The sequence below is a fragment of the Canis lupus genome, chromosome 21, assembly GCF_003254725.2.
Source record: "Canis lupus dingo isolate Sandy chromosome 21, ASM325472v2, whole genome shotgun sequence".
NCBI classification, from domain to species: Eukaryota; Metazoa; Chordata; class Mammalia; order Carnivora; family Canidae; genus Canis; species Canis lupus.
The window spans coordinates 48,449,614-48,474,074 of NC_064263.1; the positions used below are offsets into that span (position 1 = coordinate 48,449,614).

General features: G+C 38.3%; 1 protein-coding gene across 1 annotated transcript in view; it reads right to left on the minus strand.

Annotated features, from left to right (window-relative positions):
* The window catches only part of CCDC34 (coiled-coil domain containing 34), a 90,956-nt gene that overhangs the window by 54,119 nt on the left and 12,376 nt on the right, over nt 1-24,461 (minus strand). The window contains exons 5-8 of the mRNA XM_035703898.2: nt 20,731-20,838; nt 12,760-12,918; nt 11,844-11,985; nt 9,081-9,124 (exon numbers count right to left, since the gene is read on the minus strand). Coding sequence (XP_035559791.2) covers nt 9,081-9,124; nt 11,844-11,985; nt 12,760-12,918; nt 20,731-20,838 — 453 coding nt within the window. The remainder of the gene's footprint in view (nt 1-9,080; nt 9,125-11,843; nt 11,986-12,759; nt 12,919-20,730; nt 20,839-24,461) is intronic.

A 24,461-nucleotide genomic window follows, 5' to 3' on the forward strand; every position in this document is an offset into this window, starting at 1 on the left:
AGCAGAATAGGGACATAGTAAGAGCTGCATTTCTGGGAAGTCAATAGGTTCTGTGGATGGAAGAGATGAGCACAGAGACTAAGTAGGAAGCTGGTCAAGTCATTCATCCAAGTGAGGAAGACTAGGGCCGTGGTAGGTGGGATGGAGAGAAGTCAGATTTGAAAATATTTGAGACACTGGTTTCCAAAGTTATCTGGAGTCATTTGAAAAGCTTAAAAAACAAACAAACTTGTGATTTAATTGATCTTGATGTGGCCTGGCCTTTGAAATTTTTTAAAGATCCCCACATGATTCTGAAGTGCAGACCTGTAGGGGGAATCACCGGCGTGGGGGATGAAAGCAGCAGAACTCAGTTGCTGATTGGCTGGAGTTGAAAATGTGGGAGGAGGATGTCCAGGATGCATGAAGCCCATGTCTCCAGCACCGGACAACACCGTCAGGTGTATCTCGGTGCAGCATTACGTGTTCCTCTTCAATCATCTTGTGACAAATACTTGAGGGAAACATGAACCGGGCAGGTCATAAAGCTTCACAACACGGGCTATAGAAGTGCGGGGAAGTGTGGAGGCCACGGAAATGGGCCTGTCAGATTTATCATCAGAAGCACAAGTGACCAAGGGCCCCAGATACTGTGCTCTGCGTCTGCCTCCGAGTTCTAACCAAGGCCGCTCTTCCCAGCCAATGACAGCAGCAGAGGCTCTGGGCCAGGTCACAACTACAAGAGGTGGGCTCTCTGAGGGGCAGCGGGGTTGGGGGCCTCACTGGCGCTGCACTCTTCTTAGAACTTCGCTGCTCCTAAGCCTCTTCCTACCAGCCCTTCCTTCCTTCTGTCCCCCACATGTGGGTCAGACCTACACCATGGTCTGACGGCTCTCCCCGCTCCTGGCTCCCTCCCCGTACGCCTCTCAGGCTACCACTCAAGCAATCTCTTGCATGACTAATCCTGTCTTGGTGTCTGTTTCTCGTGGGATCCAAACTAACATACAAGGTTTTAACTTTTTTAAAAATTAGTTTTCCTATTTGATTCTTATGAAATATGGGAAACAACTCCCTGTAATTTCAGCCAAAGATAAATTAAATGAGCTTCCAAGAAGCATACTAGCAAAACTTCAAATTCAAAGCCCACATATGCCTGAATTTCCCTCATCAAATTCATATGGAAGATTTCTGCACAATCTTAACAAAGAGACCCATTACATTAAAAGCACCCCAAAAGCATACACCTTACCTGAAAATGCTACTGCTACTTTCAAAGGCCAGATGTTTTAAGAAAAAAATTACAAACTGGCATCACAACGAAGAAAACACAACAGTAGCATGAGTTAGTAATTCTCCTTAATTGTACCACTGGTTGGAAAATATGTATCCTCATGTCATCTACTGCCAGGAAGTAAAATATTACTTCCATTATCAAAAAATACACAAGACGATATATAAAGCGTCTTCTATGTGTCACACATTGTGTACCGGGCACTTTATTTACATGGTATGTTAATCTTTGCAACCATCGTCTGGACAAAGTATTATTGGGTCCATCTTTTAGAAGAATAAACTGAGGCTAGGGAGGTCTCAGACACCTGTCTCGTTCCCACAGCAGAGGGAGCAGAGCACATACACAAACTCCGGGAGTCTGCTGCTCCCGAGCAAGGCTGCCTCCTGGCCTGGGCCAGAGGAAGGCTTCCTCAAGTCAGTCGTTTTTGTCACACTCTAAGAGGGAGAGGATGTTGCCCTCATCATCCTCACTAGGTGTAAGCAGTGACCAAGTCCTCATTTCACAAATGCAAACATGAACTACATAGAATAACAGAAACAGTGCAGGAAGGGACTGTCACGATCATCCAGTCTCGTCTTCTTTCGACAGCTAAATAACGGGGTGCCTGGTGGCTCCGTTGGTTAGGCATCCGATTCTTGGTCTTAGCTTAGGACTTGATCTTGGGGTTGTGAGTTCAACCCCACACCAGGCTCTGCACTGGGCTCCATGCTGGGCATGGAGTCTACTTAGAAAAAAAAAAAAATCTAATCTGGTCAGCTAAATAAATTGGTGAGAATTTCCTCTATTTTATTAAGAAACATACACCTTTTAAGATTTGTCTCTTAGATTTACCTCTGTGGGCACTGTGCATCTCAGCCCACACCAGTAGAGGAAAGCCCTGGGCTGAGAGTCGTAGACAGGCCCCTAGACAGTTGTTTTGGTAAATTTATTCAAACTAGAGTTGAAAACATTCCGCTCCCACACCACCAAAGAGAAACAAAGATTGCTTGCATCTCCCTCTGGCCCTCAGGTGGTTCCCAGGACCATGAAGCTGGTGGGAAGGGAGAGGCTCCTCCTTTTTTTCCAAGTTCCTGTGCTAGTTCCATCAGCTTAGGGCAGGTGAGTGAGAAAGGAAAAGCAGGAGGCTCTGGTTTCTGGGGGGAAAAAAAGGGCAGTGCTCCTTGCCAACTTTTTTCTCCTGCACATAAAATACAACTTTCTCCCTATTGACAGATAATTGAGTATTTTCCCTTCTCAAGTGTTCCTACGCCCTTCCAATTTTAGGGAGAAAATTCAAGACACTACTGCCCTTTCTGAAAAATTTTCTCTCTCAGGCAGACTGCCATTATCAACAGTAGGTAAATATTCACTGCAAAGTAACTTCGTCTGTTTTATTTCTTCTCAAGCCAACATATTAATTTAATTTAGAATACTAATGGGCACGGTAAACACTTGAATATTATTTGGTATGTTTCTCTTTTTTTTGAGTAAAGAAAAATTAGTTTTTAGTTTAAGTCATAAAGTGCAATTTGCTAGTATAATATAAACTACTCTATACTTTGTTCTTCATCTGGGTCCTGGGTATCACACTAAGCAAATCAGTGAGAGTCCAACCTGTGAATTGCTAATTAGATCACTAGCAGTTTATTTTTTAAATAAAGTCCCATATTTAAATAAATAGACCCTGAAGCCATAGATGGTGTGTTCTTAATCATCAAATTTCAAGGTTTACTTTCCCATGGAATATTTATGATTTGTCTATAGAAATGACTAAGATTCTAGAAATTTCCCTTGTAACTCTATAGAGTATGTCAATGTATAAAAGCCATCTGAAAGGCCCTCTGATGTTCAAAAGCCGTCATATTACCTATCAGTGGTCTTCCCTGTTCTAGGCCCATTCTTTCCTCTCCAGCCTCCAAAATGATTAAATGCTAAGTGTCGTTTATTCAGGGCTCAAAACTGGGTCTCAGCTTAATCAATTCTATTTGAAAGCATTTCCTGACCCCCCCCCCCCATAAAAAAAAAAGTTAACTTCCTCCTCATGTGCCCCATAGCTCATGCTTTACCATAGGTCCTGGTTTACCTCTATCCTCACTAGAATGTAAGCTCTAACGGATCAAAGATCAGCTCAGTCTTGTTGATCACTCCATCCCCAGAATCTAGCACCACGCTACAAATTCAATAAATATGAATGGAATACTCAAAGAGAAGGCTTCCCTCATTCCATCTGAACCCTTATGTAGCACTTGATATTATGGAAAACATCTGTGCTCCCTTCCCTAAAGTTCCCTCCCCGGTGGGAGTACGGTCCTCTCATCCCCTTCCAACCTTTCCTATTGCTCTTCCAATGGCTTCTTTCCCACTGCCTTACCTTTATGTGGGCTCCCTACATTCCAGCCTAGTCCATCTTCTCCCTGCCAGCACATGATAGGCACTTAATAAATTTGTGTGGAATGAATGAATGAATGAATGCCATGCTTCAAACTCTCGTGGGGAAATGTTATCCATCTCCATGGCTTCCATAATTATGTTAAACTGAGGAGATCTAAATATCTATCCCCAAACTAAATTTCTCACCTGGGCAACAAACCTGTGTCTCCACAAGAACCCTTATGTCAATATGCTCACAACTAAACTTAGGATTTCCAATTAAAAAGATTAATTAAAATACAATTACCCCTGTTCCCTCTCCAACCTCTGCTAAAATGACAGCAAAGGAGTTTCTTTTAGAAAAAAGAAAAGGTACAGATCCACAAGAGCAAGGCGAACAGAAGAGAATACAATAGTTAACTGAAGGTTTCAATGCATTGTTGGAAGACAGGAAGTGGATGGAGGTGAAATAACCAAGTTAGGACGGTATGGATGTGGCATTTTTTAAAAATCACCTCTAAGAATACTAATAATGGTTGCATTTTTTGCTTCTTTTTAAATTGGCTCTGTTTCCTCCAGGGGCCTTTTTTCCTGTTCTCTTTTACTGTTTAAAGGTTTCTAAAAGCTAAAATAGATCCTGGGGTGGGGGAGAGGGCGGGGGGTGGGGGGAGAACGGATTCAGCCTCCAGAAGCTGCACTAGGAGAGCTCATGCCCTAGCTGGGCTGAAACACCCTGAAGTGATAGTTTACATAATGAACAATGATACACAGAGCTGCCTTCCAAACTCTACTCAGGAAAACTGGCAGCTGGCTTATATCCCCAGGAAGATTAGAAGATTCTTCTCTTAGAAACTGAATAGCCTGAGGAGAAGACTTCCAAGTATTTGGAGGTTTCCTCAACAACAAATAAAATCCACCATCAACAAGCCCTGCCTGTGCCCACACAGCTTCCACTCAGCCTTTTTAATGCCCTATTCTTAAGTTTGAACAGACAGGGATTGATAGTATGAACATAAATGTCAGACAGGGATTAACAAACATCTGAGGACTAAAAAAGAGAATATGAAGGGGGAAAAAAAGCACCCGATGGAAACACAGCCAATTAAGAAGGGGAAAAAATGGAACTAATGTCCTTGGAGATGAGAAAGATATTACATCCATAAAATAAGTATAGGATGCTATGAAAAAGGAATAAATGGAAGAAAGCATGCTTGGAATTTAAAATGAGGTAGCTATAAAAAACTTATATAAGAACTAGAAGATGACATCAAAGACATCTCGATCCCTCCCCTGGGGGCACAGAGATTCAAGCAGAAAAAAAAAAAAAAAGGTTAGAGAATCGATTCAAAAACACTAATAACTGCCTAAACAAACTGCAGAAAAAAGTAACAGAGAATGTTGTGGGGAGGAAATTATCGAGGAAAAAAAACAAGTAAATATCCCCCCAGAGCTCAGGATCGTGAAGGTAGTGTGAAGTGAGGCAAAAGAGTTTTCTATCAAAAAATTTTTAGTACTATTTGATTTTTTTTTTTTTTTGAGAGAGAGAGAGGAGGTGGAGGGGCAGAGGGAGAGAACCTTCAAGCAGATTCCCCGCTAAGCACAGAGATTCCCCGCGCTCCACCCTGAGATCATGACCTGAGCCAAAATCAAGAGTCGGACATTTAACAGACTGAGCCACCTGGGCGCCCCAGTGCTATTTGATTTTTGCACCATGTGTATATATTACCCTCATTATCAAGTTAGTAGAAGGAAAAAAAAAAATCCTCCATTTCTTACCCCTACATCTGTCCTACTTTTCCGTATTCCCTTTCTCCACTAATACTATCAACATCAGTTAGCTCTGAAACAACCCTTTCCAGTTCTACTTTGGATAGATTTTTCATACGTTCCCCCTCTCTATCCCTACTGTCCTTATCTGATCTTGCCACCTGTCCCGGGACTGGCTCCACAATACCATTACTAATGTCCCTCTACGCCCTGCCCACCCCACCCACCCTGCCAAAGCCATCCTGCTATTGCCATGCTTTTAGCAGCTTCGCGTGCCTGCAGTGGGGGCCTGACATTGCTCTCTCTTTACAGTCCCCCAGGTTCAGGGCATACCTCAAGGCTTGGAGGCAGTGGGTGGGTGTTTGCCCTACCTACCCGGATCCCCACTGCCACTTTCAAACCACTTTATCTCCTAACCACTTCGAAACTCCCAGTTCTTCTGACCGTCACCTGACCACACAACCCAATACTGCTCTTTCTGACTGTCATAAGGCTAAGTCACCCTAGTTACTGAAATCCTAGCACCCAGCTCACCATCTTCTACTACTACCGTCATAATTCTTGGCAATTTGAATATCCATATAAAAAAGTCTTCCCAAATCCTTGCCTGTCAGGTTGGTTTTTTTTTTGTTTTTGTTTTTGTTTTTTTTATCTTCTCAATTCCATCAATATATTTCATCTGGGCCACCCACTGCTGTGGTCATAGCCAGGATCCTGTCACACCATCATCTGACCACAACGCCTACCACTCCAACTTCCCTCAAGCGCCTCCAACCCCGCATTCTGCAGGAGCACTGGGAACAGTCATCAACCGAAAACCTCTTCCTCACTATCCTCAATCCATGGTTAAATACCATGTTTCAGTGCTATAATCACTCCTTGGAAAACATTCTTTAAATGCATTGTTCTGTTCTCCCTCCCATCCTACTTGCCCTACTTGTCCAACCCTAATAAATAAAGCCTCACTCTGCTCCTAATCCCAAGTAGCTAAATTATCCTCAGAAACAGAGTAAAACATGACAGAGTCCTGCTCATTGGTCCCATTTTGCCAAACAACATCGCCCATCGTCTCATTATTTTCTCTGGTACGTTTGCTTTCCTCCTGGCAAGAGGCTCATTCTCTTGACCTCTCCCTCTTCTCTCCTACCTGCAGTAACTTCTTCTATCCCTCTACTTGCCTCCCTTTCACACTTCACTGAGAACCCAGTGCGACAAGAACTACGTCTCTCATCCTCCTACCACCAATGCTAAGAATCCAGCTACACCTGAACCCACATACTGTGTTTTCTCCTGTCAACATGGAGGAAACTTCCTTCCACTTAAGAACTTAAGTTCCATTTAAGAACTACATTCCTAAAACCATCCTTGATCTCTCCTAACTCTTCAAGTCCCCTCTTTTACCTGGATCATCAACATCAGCACAGAAGCATGTTTAATATCATCGATCTTAAGCAAAACAAACAAACAATGTCCTTGACCTATGCCCTCGGCCAGGTTCCATCCCATTTATCTCCTCTCCACCAAAACTTCTCCCAAGAGCTGTCTTCACGTATAGTCTCCACATTCTCATTCAATGGAAGTATTTATTGAATCAATTTGAAGAAAATGAAAACAGTATTCACTCTTTACTTTTAGCAGACGGGTAAATGAAAGCATGTCCCAGGCTCTGACGAGTTAACTTACTGTCGGGATGTCCTCAGCCAAGACCAGTATGTTAACCGAAGTCAGTTATTATGCAAATCAATTATCACTATAGAAAAAGAATATTGGTACATCTTATCAGAATTATCATACGAAAAACAAACTAACTTGCATTTTTAGGTACTTCCACTTATTATTTTGTAATCCTGTGATAAGTTTCTAAATTGGATAAGATACTGAAAACTGAAAAAAAAACTGAGGCATCTTCCAGGTAAGTAGACATAAAGAAAGGACTCACAGACCCAGGTCTGCAAGACCTATGTTCTTTCTATCGGAACATGATTTTGTGGGTATTATCTAGCTATTTCAGAGCAATTCCAATCAAAGCGAAAGAAGTCAGAGATATTTTCAAAACCTCAGCAGAGATTTCAAATGTTACGCTTCTAATGCCTAAAATATCAAGTATCCTGACATCAAGAAAAATGGATTTATGGGATCCCTGGGTGGCGCAGCAGTTTGGCGCCTGCCTTTGGCCCAGGGCGTGATTCTGGAGACCCGGGATCGAATCCCACGTCGGGCTCCCGATGCATGGAGCCTGCTTCTCCCTCTGCCTATGTCTCTGCCTCTCTCTCTCTCTCTTTGACTATCATAAATAAATAAAAATTTTAAAAAAATGGATTTAGGTTAAAAACACTAACCTCCTGGTAATCAGGTAAACTGAAGTATTTGATTAATAAAATGGGATTTTAATAATAAATGGGTTTGGTAGTCAAAATCTTTTTACAACAGATCTTTGGAGTAGAAAACAGGACATCACATGTCCATAAGATCAAGATTCTGCAAGCGTCCAAATTCTGCAGCGTACACAGATGCTTTTTACTCTTACCTCTACATCTCCCCCAGCTACTTCTCGCCGTGTGTCCATGAGTATGGTCAGCCTCACAACCATTTGGAAAATCCCTGCTTATCTTTTACCAGCTCAAATGTCACCTCCTCTTTGTAAACTTTCTTAATCCCTTCACAGGCTGAACTATCTCTCCTCTATGTTCCCAGATGAAACTTTGAACTTGGCTTTAAGGAGTATAATATCACAGCACTTAGTCTGACACAGGTTTTCCTGACTAGGCTGTAAATGATGACTGAATTAAAGAAAATATGCCATTTAAATTCCTAAATCAAAACGCAAAACATCTGTCACAGAGTAAACGTTCAATTAGAGTACTCCCTCCCTTATCTGTGGGGATATGTTCCAAGACCCCTCCCCTAGTGGATTCCTGAAACCACAGATAGTACCAAACCCCATATGTACCTATATATCCATACCTATGATGACGTTTAACTCATATATTAAGCACACTAAGAGATTAACGACAATTTAGAACAATTACAATATACTATACTAAGTTATGTGAATGTGGTCTCTCTCTCAAAATACTCATTGTACCGTACTTACCCTTCTTTGAGACTGTGGTTGACCACAGCTTAACTAAAACCACGGAAATCAAAACTGCAGATAAGAGGGGACTACTGTAATACTGGGTAAACTACTGATTGAACAAAGTCTTATTAGAATTAGAGTTATAGTTACAAGTTATCTAAATGACTTAATCAACTGTGTGAAATTAAAGATTTCTTAAATGTAACACACATCGAAAACCCCCAGGAATTCAGGCCTATGTATGCTTTGTTTTTAATACACGAGTTTATCACTAGCCTGGCTAATTGTACATTCTCCCTACACAGGTAAATTTGTTCAAGTAGAATGATCACCTAGAAATATCGCTGTGTCTGAGAGGTTCTGAGGATGGTCAGGCCTCTAAATCTCACCAATATTCTGACCCAATGAACCCTACTGACTCCTCCTAAACTGTTCTTTGCTTAGAAGTGGATTTTCCTAGATCTCTGATGACATGAATACCCTTCAAAGAACCTACTGTTGTTTATGTTGGTCAACACCACTGTACATTCATCACCAGAAGCCTAACAGATGACCAATTTAGCAGAAACATGGAATATGCTCTAAATAGGAATCACTTCTAAATGAACTTACTGAACTTTGTATTGTCACAACAAATCTTCTTTTCTTGACGGTTCCTAAAAAAAGATAAAAACTTGTAAAATTTAGTAAAAAGTGCTGAATGCTATTTTACTAATGTTTTGAACTACTTTACTTATGTATTTACTAATAAGATCTGTTTCAATAAAATCTCACTTAATCTTTAACATTAAAAAATAATGTACTAGGGGATCCCTGGGTGGCTCAGCAGTTTGGCGCCTGCCTTTGGCCCAGTGCGCAATCCTGGAGTCCCGGGATCGAGTCCCACGTCAGGCTCCCGGCATGGAGCCTGCTTCTCCCTCCTCCTGTGTCTCTGCCTCTCTCTCTCTCTCTGTCTATCATAAATAAAAATAAATAAATAACTCTTAAAAATTTTTAAAAAATAAAAAATAATGTACTGATCTTAATTTCAAAAATTTAACACCTAATTATAATTAATGTATGTGTTGTACAAAGTGTAGCAAAATATTAGTAGTGTCTCAAGATTGCTATCTAAGATCCAGAGCATATAAAATTTCCCTTTCAAGAACTCAACCTTATTTCCTTGTTATAAAACATGCCTCTAGTTATTTGAAAATATTTACAGAGGAAAAAATACACCAAAAGTTATCAACAAAGACTGTTATTGATTACTCTAGGAATCTAACCCATTTAAATACTTCTAAGAGTTATCTTGGTGATACAGTTTGGAAATGCTTGTTTGAACAATTTAAGCTTAATCTTACTATGCTCGTAAACATAAACACAGAATACGAAAGAACACAACACAAACTGTTGGTTTTATTGGTATTACAGTGTAGTTTTAATACAGCGAAATATAAACACAACAGTTAGATATTCAGTCGTTTATCCTGTGAAACAAAATGTCAAGATCAACGTTGAAGCACTTATAAAAATGAAAATGTATAAAACACCTTCTTCAATTAACTCTAAGGACAACATATACAAATGCAAAATGTGAAAGTGTCAATAATCACATCAAATGTGGAGCTGTTGACTGAGGAGTCAAAAATGATTCTACTTTTAAAATTAAATAGCTCCAGGTAAAAGCATGTAATGTCCTACACCCACTATCTCTGTATTCTGCATAGAGTTCCAAGGCAAAGATTGCTTCTGGCTTTCTGAGCCACCAGAGACGACGATGACCTGTGTGGCTGACTTATCACAGGCCTTTTAGTCTTCTTTCCCGATAGGTCCTTAGCTTCTTTGGAAGGAGGCATATGAATGGGTTTCCATGGAATTGGATTATAAAAGGCTGGTTCTGGATAAGAATTTCCACTGTAAAAATCTAAAATTATTAAAAAGAACAAAACAAACCAGAAATAACTCCTTGAGATCAAATAAACTATTTTTAAATTCCTAGAAAAATGTTACAGTATCAAAACAGCAAAAACATCACTGACAAGCCAATTTAATACAATTAAAATTTGAACTCTACAATAGGTTCAAACAAGTAACATTTTTCAAAGACAGCAAGTATTGCAGTAAAAATTAAAATATAAATAACTAAGAAAGTCCAAAGAGTGCTGTAAAATCTACATAAATAAAAAATAGAAAAATTTTACTAAGAAATTACTTTTAGAACCCTTAAACTGATCAAAATCTTCATTTTCTTAACTCAGTCTGGGAAACCAGATTGCATACTAGTTTTCCCTCATCAGACACTGAACTTTAGAGAAAAAAAAGCTATGATGTATATATAGCTAAAGTGAATCAAAACTCTTATTCAGAATCACTGAAATATATTACTATCACTCAATCAGATTTCAAAGTACCACTGTAATTTTGATTATTAAGAGCCGTAAAGCACTTGCAGACAAATGTTTACTTGAACAAAATATTAAAGTGGAAAAAAGTTAATAAAATAATCCATTACTGTAGCAAACAACTTCTAACCGATATATATTATATATATTCCCACCTGAAGTTCTAACTTTACTATCCAATTGGTTGGTTAAAATCACTACTTACTCCTTTTTTCAAACAGAAAAAGAGACAGAAACAAGCAGACCATGTCTAGTGCCTAGTAGCTGTAATGGATGGCTTTTGTGACACGTAGGAGCGGCCTAAACCCTGACAGCAGGAATGTGTCGTTCCGACACTGGCAACCCACTTTGACTGCATAGATATGTCAACACACACTTCACCAAGACGGTCAAAACAAAGTCTGGAATATGTTCTATTGTGTGAACAGAACAGAATGGGAGTATTTTTAATAATAAATCACTTAAACAAGTGAAGGCAGCTGTCAGCAAGGTATGAGCTTCCAACATGAAGTACAAAGAAAAACATGCACTGCCATTTATAATCAGAGCGAGCCTAAAGGCCAACCAGTTCTGTGTGGGGTTCATGTGCTGCCTAGTATTCCATCCTGCAAAAGGAATGTGCCAAAGACACTGATTGGAAGCTCTGGCTCAGAGACAGTTAGAAGAAGGGGAAGAAAAATGACCTCTTAAATATACCCTCATTAAAGCTTCAAAAACCAAAAATGTAAGAAAGTTTTATGTGTTTCTTAAAGTTAGAAATCATTACTTTACAGTTTTGCAACTACTGCCTATAAAATCAGATTTATAAGAGAATAACAAAAAAGTTTGTAGTATTTCTATAGAAACATAGTATGTTATAATCTTCCAGAAAATAGTAATTTGAAAGAAAAATGATTTTTACACATTTCTATTTCTGTCAAAAGGAAACATAATGTACAATATTTGCTCCTGCAAGCCATATTTATGTAAGCCACATAACATAACAACCAACCTGTAAGTTTTCCATTGGCATAACCATAGCTCTTTGCAGCTGGACGAGGTTTATTTTTTGCATTTTCCAACCATTCCTTAAACTTTTTCTCTGCTATTTCCTTTTTTTCCTGTAATTCAGCTTGCCGTTGTTTTTCTTTTTCCTTAAAATGACAAGACCAAAGAATTTCTAGTGGTGTTCTGTAGCTAAAAATTCTATTCATATTCTACTGACTCTTTTCCCCAAGAGCTTCCCACCCCAATGGCTTACTGATCATAAATATTAAATCTTATTTCTATAATTTGATAGTAAAATTTAACATGATCAGGGATGTGATCTAAAAATGATTATTTCTAAACAGTAAGCCATCAGACCCAAGAAGAAAAAAGCAATTCGCTGTTTTAAAATAGAACAGTAATTTACAATAAATAAGACTTTTGAGGGATCCCTGGGTGGCGCAGCGGTTTAGCGCCTGCCTTTGGCCCAGGGCGCGATCCTGGAGACCCGGGATCGAATCCCACGTCAGGCTCCCGGTGCATGGAGCCTGCTTCTCCCTCTGCCTGTGTCTCTGCGCCTCTCTCTCTCTGTGTGTGTAACTATCATAAATAAAAAAAAAAAAAAAAAAAAAAAATTAAAAAAAAAAAGACTTTTGTAAAAGTGCATCAAAAAATATTTAAAAGCATAAATGATGAAAAAAAGTTTGAACCTGACTGAAAATACATCAACAGGCTTGTTAATATTTCTCAACCTAAGAAAACCACAAATGCATATTCATTTCTGAAACTTACACGTAGTATAAATAAGTAGGAATAGCTTCACATATTTATTTCTGTGCTAAGGTGGTGCAAATTTTCTATTGGAAACTTTCTATACAATATAGTTGGCACATATGAACACCAGAGCCATACATTCCCATTGTCCACTTTAGTAAAAATACCTTTTCTTTCTTCTTTTTCTCACATTCTTGAGCATTTTTCTTCTTTAGCCATTCTTGATATTTTTCTTTTGCCTTTTCTTGTAAATGTTCTTTCTCCAATTCTTTTGCTGCTTTTTCCTCCATTTCCTTATTAATTTTTTGTTCTCTTTCTTTTCTTTGCTTAAATAAAAATGAATAAATTTTAATTGGAGTCTGTAATAATGCTCATATAAGCAAGGAGTGCTATATGCAGTAATTTTCTAAGTTTCAGTTATTTCTTAAAATAGGTGGTTAACACAGTGGTTGACACAATGTGGGCTTATGAAAATATATAACATACCTGTAATCCCCTGGTCAATTTTAGTCTAGTAGCTCAGCTAGAAGTTTCTTCATGATAGTAACAAAGACCCTGCTCACCAAAGTATACTCGGAGCCTGTGACAGTGCTACGTAAACAGTAGTTGCTCAATAAAGATTTGCTGATTAGTGAACAGAAATCACAACCTGTTAGAGTGTTCTGAATCTGGTGTTTTTTAGTAATGTTTACCTTTACTCTAAAATAGCTGCCATATATGTACATTTCCTGACAGTTTGCCAATACAAATGCTTAGATAAAATCTTCACTATCTGTAAGCTACAGAGGACAAAAAAATAACATTTTGGACCATTAAACACTGTTATAAGGGCACATACAGTCAAATCTCTAGCTACATAATTCTTATACATCTTACCTAGGCCAGAGCTTGGCAAACTATGGTCCACAGACCTGCATTTGTAAGTAAAGTTTTATTGAAACATGGCCACACCCATTTATTATACATTTGTTGTCTATGGCTGTTTTTGCACTACAATAGCAAAACTGAGTAGCTACAACAGCGACTGTATGGCCTGGAAAGACAACTATTTATCTGGCCCTTTACAGAAAAAAATTGACTATAACTCAATTTTTTTTTTCCTTTTCATTCTGAAGATAACTTACCGACCCACCTACATTCTAAACCAATGACATGGCCTACTCTCTTTATCAAAGGTTTAGAAAATAATCTGTAAGGCATAACCGTATGCAATACAAATGCCAGATTCATTACCCTTCACAAGCAAAAGATACATGAGCAAAGAAAAAAATTCTTCCTTTGAAAGCATCTTATAGAATAATATGAGCAATTCAATTAACACCCAAGTAACAAACATCAGTTACATAGAATATATGTCAGGGGGGCCGTACAAGAAAGACAGGTCTTAAAATTCAAAGCCCAGAGTGCCTGAGTGGCTCAGTTGGCTGAACAACCAACTCTTGGTTTCAGCTCAGATCACGATCTCAGGATCATGGGCCCTCAGGGTCATGGAGCTCACGTGGGCTCCTCAAATAAATATATAAATCTTAAAAAAAAAAAAAGAAAGAAAATCAAGCCTGAGTCATTCCCCAAGATACTATGTGTACTTCTATCTTGCTGGGCTGTCAACAGCTACAAAAAGGAATCCTTCCTTGCTGAAAATCTAATTTCCATTGAAACAATACTGGATTTTAAGTACTTCATACTGTCAGAAAAGTTACAAGATTTAAAAGGATGTCACAGCATATGTCATTCACTCTGACTCAGGAGACTCCTCCACAACCTCACCAACAAGCAGTCATCCCTACGTTGTCTTCAATTGTAACAGCTAATATTTATTGAGTGCGGACTCTTCCTGTTACTTTTCCATATACTTTATACATATGTACTGTGTCAATTCTTGCAACCACAGTATGAGGTAGGCACTGTTATATTCTCAACTTACAAATGAGGAAATGAGGCACAATGAAGTCATTTGCCTAAAGTCATACAGATGGTAAGTGGCAGATCACATGCAGATATTGAAATGAATGTTAAAAATAATTTTACGTCAATTAATTTGATTTAAATGAAATGTCAAAATTCCTTAAAATATCATTTTCCAAAACTGATTCAAAAAGAAAACAGAGTACGTACAAATAACTCAGAATTTAAAACTTTCCCACACAGAAAACCCCAGCCTCTAATACCTTCACTGCCAGATTCCATTGCACACTTAAGGAAGAAATAATACCAATTACTACACAAAGAATTTCAGAAAATAAAGAAAAAGGGAGCACACCCAGACTCGTTTTAAGAGCCTAGTATTACTCTGATATCAAAACCAGGCATGGAAGTCATAATTTACGATGAGGAATAAGGCAAGATAACTGTTCTCATCATCAAAAACATGAAATTCTTACAGATACATTTAACAAGAGATGTATAATAGCATTGTACCTTGAAAACTAAAAAACATTACTGAGAGAAATTAATGATGACCTCAACAAATAGAAAGAAAAATGATGTTTATAGATTTAGAATTTGGTATTATCAAGATGGCCATTTTCTCCCAAATGATCTATATTTTTAATGAAATCACAATAGTGTCAGGCACTATTAAAGCAAACATGATCAGAGAAACTCATAAGCTGATTCTAAATCGTATAGGGAAAGATACAGAGTAACTAAAAACAATTTTGAAAAAGAAGAAAAAAGGTAGAAGATTTACACTGATTAGAATAATTATAAATTCAATAATTATAAAGCTATAGTAACAGGCTCCTGTGGTACTGGCTCAGGATTAGATCAAAGGGAGAGAATAGAGTCAGAAACAGACCCATGCTTATATGGTCAATTGATTTTAAACAAAAGTGCCAAGGTAATTAAATGGGGAAAAGATTATCTTTTCAACAAATAGTGTTAGAACAATTGGACCTCCATACACAAAAGAATGAACCTTGACCCTTAACTCATACCACACATTAAAATGAACTCAATTACACACACAGGTAAAAACTAAAGTTACACAAATCCCCAAAGAAAACAATGGAGAATATTTATAAATGCTTGATGAAGGCAAATGTTTCTTAACTAGGACACAAAACCCACAAGCTATATAAAATGTTTTTAAATATGGAACTTTATCAAAATTTAAGACTTCTCTTAAAAAAATACCATTAAGGAAAATTAAATGGGAAGAAATACTTGCAATACATACATGTGACAGGAAAAGAATATATAATCATACAACTTATAAAAAAGACATACAATCTTTCCACAAAATGGGAAAAACTTAAGCATAAAACAAAACAAAAACAGGAAAAGTGATTGTAGACATGGTTGACAGTGTTATAGACTGAATTGTGTCCCCCCAAATTTTTATGTTGAGGTTTTAACCTTCAAAGTGACTATATTTGGAGACAAGACCTTTAAAGAGTTAATGAAGGAGATTAAAGTCAGAAGGGCAGAGCCCTAATTCCATGGGATTGGTGTCCTTATAAGAAGAAGAAGAGGGATCCCTGGGTGGCGCAGCGGTTTGGCGCCTGCCTTTGGCCCAGGGCGCGATTCTGGAGACCCGGGATCGAATCCCACGTCGGGCTCCCGGTGCATGGAGCCTGCTTCTCCCTCTGCCTGTGTCTCTGCCTCTCTCTCTCTCTCTCTCTCTCTCTCTCTCTGTGACTATCATAAATAAGTTTAAAAAAAAAAAAAAAGAAGAAGAAGAGACATCGGGGATATTCATGTTGAGAAAAGGGCATGTGAGGGTATGGAGAGAAGGAATCTTGCAAGTCAAGGAGAGGGGCCTCAGGAGAAACCTTCACTGATAACCTGCATTTTAGACTTCCGGCCTCCAGAACTGGAAGAAAATAAATTTCTGTTGTTTAAGTCACCCAGACTGTGGTATTTTGTTATGGCAGCCCTGGTAGACTAATACAGTTAAGCTTATGAAAGATGCTAAATATCCTTAGATCTCAGGGAAACGACAATTAGAACAATGACATACTACCACATGTTTACTAGAATTACTTAAATGAAAAAGACAGACAACACCAAGTTGGGCAAGGATGTGGTGCAACTGCAACTTTCCTACCACAGTCCCGAAAATATAAAATGACACAAGCACATTAAAAAACAGTTTGGCAATTTCTTTTGAATATACTCACCATACAACTTGGCAATTCAGGGCCTAAGTATTTACCCAAGAGATGAAAACAAATATCCACACAAAGGCTTATACATAAGTGGTCAGAAAATTTTATTCATAATAACCCAAAAATGGAAACAACCCATTTTTCCATCAATTGGTAAATGGATATATAATTTGTGGTACTGCACAGAATAGAGTACTACTCAACAATAAAAAGGTACAATCTTAATAGTAGGACATTTTAAAAACAAAAGAGGCCCAATGCAGAAGAAGATATATATTCTACAATTCCATTTATATGAAATTCTGGAAAAGGCAAATCTATAATCTAAGGGACAGAAAACAGACTAATGGTTTCCTTGTAGCTGGGGCTAGTTGGAGGTGCGGGGCAGGTGGTTATATGCAAAGGGGCACAAGGGAACTTTTTGGAGAGACGGGAATATTCTATTATCTTGAGTGTGGTGCTGTTTATTATACAGGTACGTAAGTTTGTCAAACCTCATCCAACTTAAGATGGGTTTATTTTATTGTATGTAAATTACAGCTCAATGAAGTTTCTTTTAAACATCAATCAAAAGGACTTTCTGTAGAATCTAAACTAGAAAAGAGAACATGGAATGCCTTTAGTTAGCTAAAGGAGAACAGAGCAGGCACTCAGAGGGATGCACGAGGAGAGAGCAGCCCACTGCTAAGTGACTTCAGATTTTCTGGCATTCCAGCGCTAGACCACAGAGCACAACAATAAATCTTCCCTTTTTTAAGATGGGCCCCCCAGAGAACCTTTGTTTCTTGCAACTAAAGGAAACAAACAAAATGACTGGCTACTTAAAGTTTCTAACTTCTACTTTGGTTCCTTCAGTATTATCTGGAAAGTGCTGAATGCATGAATGATGCCTGGATAATAGTGTTATCATATGCTTTATTGATCTGAACTAATTTTTTGTACTAAAAAGTCAGTTCCATCTTTTGAGAATTAAAAGTAATTTTATTTCTAAATATTTTTTAAAACAATGAAGGTAAATAAGGCCCTTTTACAACACGTGTGATATGGCCACACAAATGTAAGAGTACCAGATGAGCCATTTATTTGAAAAGGATTTAACAATTTAGTGTCGTATTAGAAGAAACTAACTTTGCTAATAGATAACATAAATTCTTTTTGTCTGATTTTTTGATAGAACACAGCAAAAATGACTTCAAGAAAATTATGCCACAGATATAACTAAAATGTGAATGAAGCTTGAGGCAGTGGAGGACCACACACCAAGAAATGTAAACAGAGATGCCAGACGGGAAGAGAAGAACCAGGAGAGCAGTCTTTACAAAGAGAGGTAAATCTAAGACTGCATAGGAAATCTGATAGGCCTAAAAGGAAAAAAAAGGACAGAGTAATCAATTATTCCTTAACTTGCACAAGAGTTCTACAGAATAAATAAATTTAATTTCTCAGAGCTTATTTTTGAACCATTCTCATACTTATGGAATTTTGCTTTCAATAATTGGTGATTTATGTCAGGACAAGCCATTTCCCTCCAAAAGAAAAAAAAATTCTTTCTCAAATAACTGGATTAGATCTACTGACACTAATTAAAATAGAGACTATATCATCTCTCAGCAGTATCTTACATTCTTAGACAAACAACAACTATATTTGACTGGCATGGTAAAATGAGCTTAATGGAGCCAGAAGATAAGAGAAGCTTTTAGAGGAGAGAGGATACTACTCTGTACATGTAAAACTGTTTAGTTTTATGGCTACAGACTGCACAAAATATCACACAGACTTTGCAAATAGTCACACTGACTTAATTGGATTTGGGCACTGATTCACAAAGGACTTTCTTGTTGTATTATGGAATGAAGCAAACTTAAAAATAATAATAATTTACTTCTTAAATAAAGAACATTTATGGTATAACACACAGACATCCAGCCAATTTCCTTCTTACAACAGCTGAATGACAAAAGCTATGCCATCTTCAACCTACTGAAATTATTGACGAGTACTCTTATTAATCCCACTGAGCATTACATTCAACAATAGTTAAGGACAATTAGAATTAAAAATTTAAAATCCATATAAAATTGAATCAAATAATAAAAACAATACCATTCTAAATATGTGAAAATCATAATAGAAAACAGACAAAAAATAGGTATTTTCAAAATTTCTAATTTGTGATCCAGTAAAAGAATGTATTAAAAATGAAAGATGAGGCATCCCAGGTGGCTCAGTGGTTTAGCGCTGCCTTCAGCCCAGGACGTGATCCTGGAGACCTGGGGATTGAGTCCCACGTCAGGCATCCTGCAGGGAGCCTGCTTCTCCCTCTGCCTATGTCTCTGCCTCTCTCTCCCTCTCTCTTTCTGTGTCTCTCATGAATAAATAAGTAAAATCTTAAAAAAAAAAAAAAAAAAAACTGAAAGAGAAAAGATTTATTCATTCATTCCAATAACAAATGCTTACTGTATTACAAAGCATGATGCTAGATCCTATAATAGATAAAAAGTAACATAAAAAATAATTCCTGGGATGCCTGAGTGGCTCAGAGGTTGAGCGTTGCCTTTGGCTCAGGTCATAACCTTGGAGTCCTGGGATCGAGTCCTGCATCGGGCTCCCTGCAGGGAGCCTGCATCTCCTTCCGCCTATGTCTCTGACTCTCTCTGTCTCTCAGGAATAAATAAAAATCTTTAAAAAATAAAAATAAATAATTCCTACCCTTAAGTCTTAAAATTACAAGGAAGCAAGGACATATGCATAACCCAAAATAGCAACAAAATATATACAAAATACAAAGTGATATAAATTGAACAAGGATTCAGAGAAGGAAAGATTTTCTATTTCTAGCATGTGATCAGTGAATGATTCATGTAGGATATACTTTGAGTAGGATAATAAAGGGAAAGGTAGGGTGGGGGATATGAAGAGATTCCATGCTGATGAAGTATAATATAAAAAGATAAGGAGGTGAGAAACAGAAGTGTTCTCAAGATTTCTCATGAATACATATCCTTGGGGGGTGGGGAGCACAGTCTATTGCTTGAGATTTCTCTGAAATCTACCGTGTTCTTAAAAATAATATAAAATTTATATTCTATCTCCACTAAATATCTATGCCTGCTTTAACATGAAAATAATATTGTTCCTCCCCCAAATTTCCAGTATAAATAAGATGAGCCATGATTATCCTATGTTTGCTTTCAAAAGAATTCTGGTACAAAGCAATGAAGGGAACCACGGATGGAAGAAGATATGGCTCAGAGAGCAGAGAGTGGTGGATCTTTAACCAGCACGCTAGAATTGTTAAAACATTATTCAGAGGGATTTAGGGAATCATAAAAAATATATTTTGAATTGGGGAATGATATTCAACTTTTTCAGCAAGATGAGTCTGGCGAAGCCACAGAGGATGGCTTCGTTCACTCAACACGTATTTTCGGGCATCTGTTATGTCGGGCACTGATCTAGCTGCTGGAGAACTGAATAACAGGGACAAAAATCTCTGGTCTTAGGGAGCTTACATCAAGTATGGGGAAATAAACAGTAAATAAGTTGAAAGATGTAACCAGACCAGACAGGAAGAGATTGGAAACAGCAGAGTGGTGACTATAAAGGAAATGAGGGGTGAAGGGAGGTCACAAACAATAGAATAACTCTGATGATGCCTGGCTAATTGATATGAGTCATACTATAGCAGAAATCAAAGGAGAATAGATAAAAATGGATAAGTGTTATAGATTTGCAGGCTCGGAGGTGTCTGCCAACCTAAGATGCGGAACTCTAAGACTCCAGGAAGTCAGGCCTCGAGATACAGACTCATGACTACCTGCTGCAAGATACAAGGAAGCCACATGAGGGGAAAGGGAGAGAAGCAGAGAACAAAGGGTAAAGACAGAGATCTCATAAATGTCCACGAAGGTAGGGGGCAAAAATATCAGGCCAAAGAATCTGACAGATTCTTCAAAAACCTAGGTTATGAGGAGGTAATGAAAAAAAAAGACTTTGCAAAAGAGCTGTCAGTATGTGGGTCCTTACCTGTTTGTTCTTTTTCTGAACCCATTCCTTGTGCTTTTCTTCAGCAATTGCCTTTCTTTTTTCACGTTCTTCCATTTCTTTTCTTTTTTCTAGCTGTTGATTTAATTCCTACGGATTTTTATTCAAATAAAGGCAGCATTTAATAGAAGTACTAAAATCACATATCAAAAACAAGGCTGACATTAACCAAATTAAACAAGAATATAATTTCCTTTATAGAAAATACACCATTAGTAACAATAACTTAAGTAAGTAGCCTATGATGAAAAGAAAGCATTGGTAAAAACTATAAGTCATTTTTTAGAAATGCAAATAATTGCTTGGCAGCAAAACACTAGTTTCTTAGACTAAACTTCAGCTAAATTACCCTCATTGAAATCAACTTTCCCACACATAAATTTTGGCATCATTGTACGCTATTGGCAGAAGCTCAAGAGAACTGCAACTTTTTTAGTTATAAAAAGCTTCTAGATCTTAATGCAGATAAAGGATCGGAATTAAATAATCCCTAAATTAAAATTTTGATTCAGATTTAACCAAAGAAATGTAAAGAAGTGATTCCATTTTCTTAAGGAAAAAAAAAAAAAAGAATCCAGATTTTTCTTCACTGATTTTATAGCTGCTGGAGTGTAAAACAAAACCACATTCATATCCCAGATTATTTAACTGCCTTGCTGTCACTCGAATCTACACGTTTGGGCATTTCCTCAGGAGAAAGAATGTAGAAGGTATAGCCAAATAAAACTTTGAGCTGAATGCCACCACTCTGTCACTCATCAGTTAAATTACTGCATTAGTTGAGAATGCTGTTCAAACTAGACTCCTAGGACTCCACTGCCATAATTACTGGTTATTTTTCTTCTCCCTCCTTAGATACTAATAATCGGAAACTTTTATTTATCTTTCGGTGGACCTCACTCCTCCCCATCCCTCCCTTTCCCAAAGACCTCCCCACCTGAGCATGGGTGCTAGTGGGAAGGCCAATTTTTCAACTCTCAGACAATTCCAGTTTGTTAAATGAAATGAAGATAAAACCTGACACCGAGAACATATCTTTTAGACTTCAGAACAACTGGTCGTGGGACACCTGTCCTCCGCGACCTCTCATCCTAAAATCCTGCTGCACAGAAAATAGCTGCCCTCACTCATTCAGAGAGTCTTCCAACTTTTAAACGCTGTATACTCCTCACCCCCCCACACACAGAGTAAAACATCCATCTGGGTTTTAAAGGGATTCCTCATGACCTCTGCAGAGGCCGTGCCTTGCTCATTCACTCCACGCTTTTTCGATGCAGCTCCTGCTGTAAAGATGGCAAGCACAGATACAGATGCCATTCCAGGTGTCACGGATCTACTGTGACTCTGAAGGCACCACATTGGGAGGGGCTGTGCATACCACCTCAGGAAAGGGAAAGGGAAAGGGAGGGGAGGGAAGAGAAGATGAGAGGAGAAGCAGTGTGGACCAGGGCAGTCAGAAATGCGTACCATTAGAGAGACACAACGAGGAGATGCTGGGACTAGGTGGGGCGGCGGGGTGACGGCTAGAAGACGAGAGTGCAGGACCAACCAGATTGGTAAAGGTCCTTCGAGACAGGCAGAGGAAACTGAGGACCATAAGGCTGGGACACAGGGCCAAGGGGAGGATTCTGAACGTGTAAAGGCTGCAGATGCATCGGAAGGAGTGGACCGGGAGGCTGGCGCGGTGGAGGAGCTGCGAGGGGCAGAAGAGCTGAGGACTGTGTGACAGGCCGGACACAGATCCGACAACTACAGACCCAAAGTTTTCAAAACCAGTCTTATTTTCAAGGAAAGTAATTGTTTAAACATACAACTTACAGTGACTGATTGTATCTATGTACCCTTTTAAGATTCCTCACATAACTAAATTCAAAAATCAGGGGGAGAAAAAGCAGACGTTGTGTCCCAACCTTTAGTTGACACAAGAATTAAAGATGAGGGCAGCCCGGGTGGCTCGGCGGTTTAGCACCGCCATTGGCCCGGGGCGTGATCCTGGAGACCAGGGATCGAGTCCCACGTAGGGCTCCCTGCGTGGAGCCTGCTTCCCCCTCTGCCTGTGTCTCTGCCTCTCTCTCTCTATCTCTCACGAATAAATAAATAAAATCTTTAGAAAAAAAATTAAAGATGAAAGGTGAAAAGTACCTGGAAAATGCAAAGCAGACCCAAACTGTGCTCTACTCTCATGATGTCTGTTCAGGGAACTTGCTACCCCAGAACACACATCCCTTTCTGAGACACAACCTCGCTCCCAAACACACACAAGGCTGCCCCTCTCAGAATCCCGCCAGAATGCCCCCACCTGTTTACCACCAGGGCACACACCTCCTCTGGACACAACAGGGTCCTCTCCCCCTGGGGCTCCTACCATGTCTTCTGGGAGACCACTGAGTTTCAACATGATTATAGCAATTTTCCCACACAGTGAACATTTGGTTGTGGAAAACCAAAATCCAAAGAGGATTTTAAACAATACATTTTTATTTCAATAGCTTTTGCTGACTTTCAAAGACCTTTTTACCACTAAGGGTAACAATCAGGAAAAGTGGCAGTTTTGAGTTTCACCAACTCTAAATCCTGACCTATTTCTTTGTTGAAGGCTGATGAGTAAAATGGTCATAGGCACATGGGGGGGGGGGGGAGACAAAAGCACCTGGGTTATTCACAAACTACCTCATATTTTGTAATTTAGAACAGACTTTATTAAAATGTTAAAGCAAATGTTAAAAATTAGAATTAAACCAAAGGTTATAGAGAATTTACAGGATTCTAAAGAATTTTTTTATAATAAAAATTTAAATATAGAATGTAAATGATCTATAAAACCGATATGCTAGTTTTTCATGATACTAATGTTCAACATTTACTATATTTTTCAACATCAGTTACAAATGTAAAAAATTTCGTAAGCAGGTAATTTTGTGTCTACATGTCTGCTGCTGAAATAGAATTTATGAGAAGAGATGATCTTTTTAATGAGTCAATTATCCTTTAAACTTCCCTTTAAGTTTTCAAGGAAGAAAATAAGACCACCGGGGTAAGTTTGAAATTGAATACAAAGTCTGACCCATTTATTTCTACAATAGATCTTGATATTATGGGGGGGGGATAAAAAACCCACACGCACTTATTACATTAAAAGTTGAAAGAACCAGGACCCAGTCCCAGCTTTGCCATAAAATGAAACATTGGCAAAGTTACTTTCTGGCCCTCAATAGGAATCTGAGATGAACTGTTTCTGTGGTTAATAATCTAGGCTTTTAATGATAGGATCTGTAAACAAATTAAAGAATGCAGTAAATTAGAGCAGAAAAATAAGAAAAGCATCACTTAGAAAATAGAACAAGGAAAAGGCATGAAAAATGTGCCTACCACAACAGCACAAAATAAACTTACAAAGTAAGTAGCTGGCCTATATGTTATGATATCCCTGGCGTGACTGATACACTAAGATTTATTCTAAAATATTTTTAATTGCTTTAGAGTTAAGTAATGAGATAGCCATAAGAAATTTCAAACTGCAAAATACATGAAGAGATTTTAATCTTTCAACTAATTATACTCTGCTACATGCTTAATCATTGTGATAGGGACTTTACATTCATTATTCTAATCTGTTCTCCAAACATAGCTTCAGTAGTTATTATTACCATCTGCTTTAACGTGTGACAACAATGAACTTCCATTGAATGTTTCCTATACACTAGGCTATATCC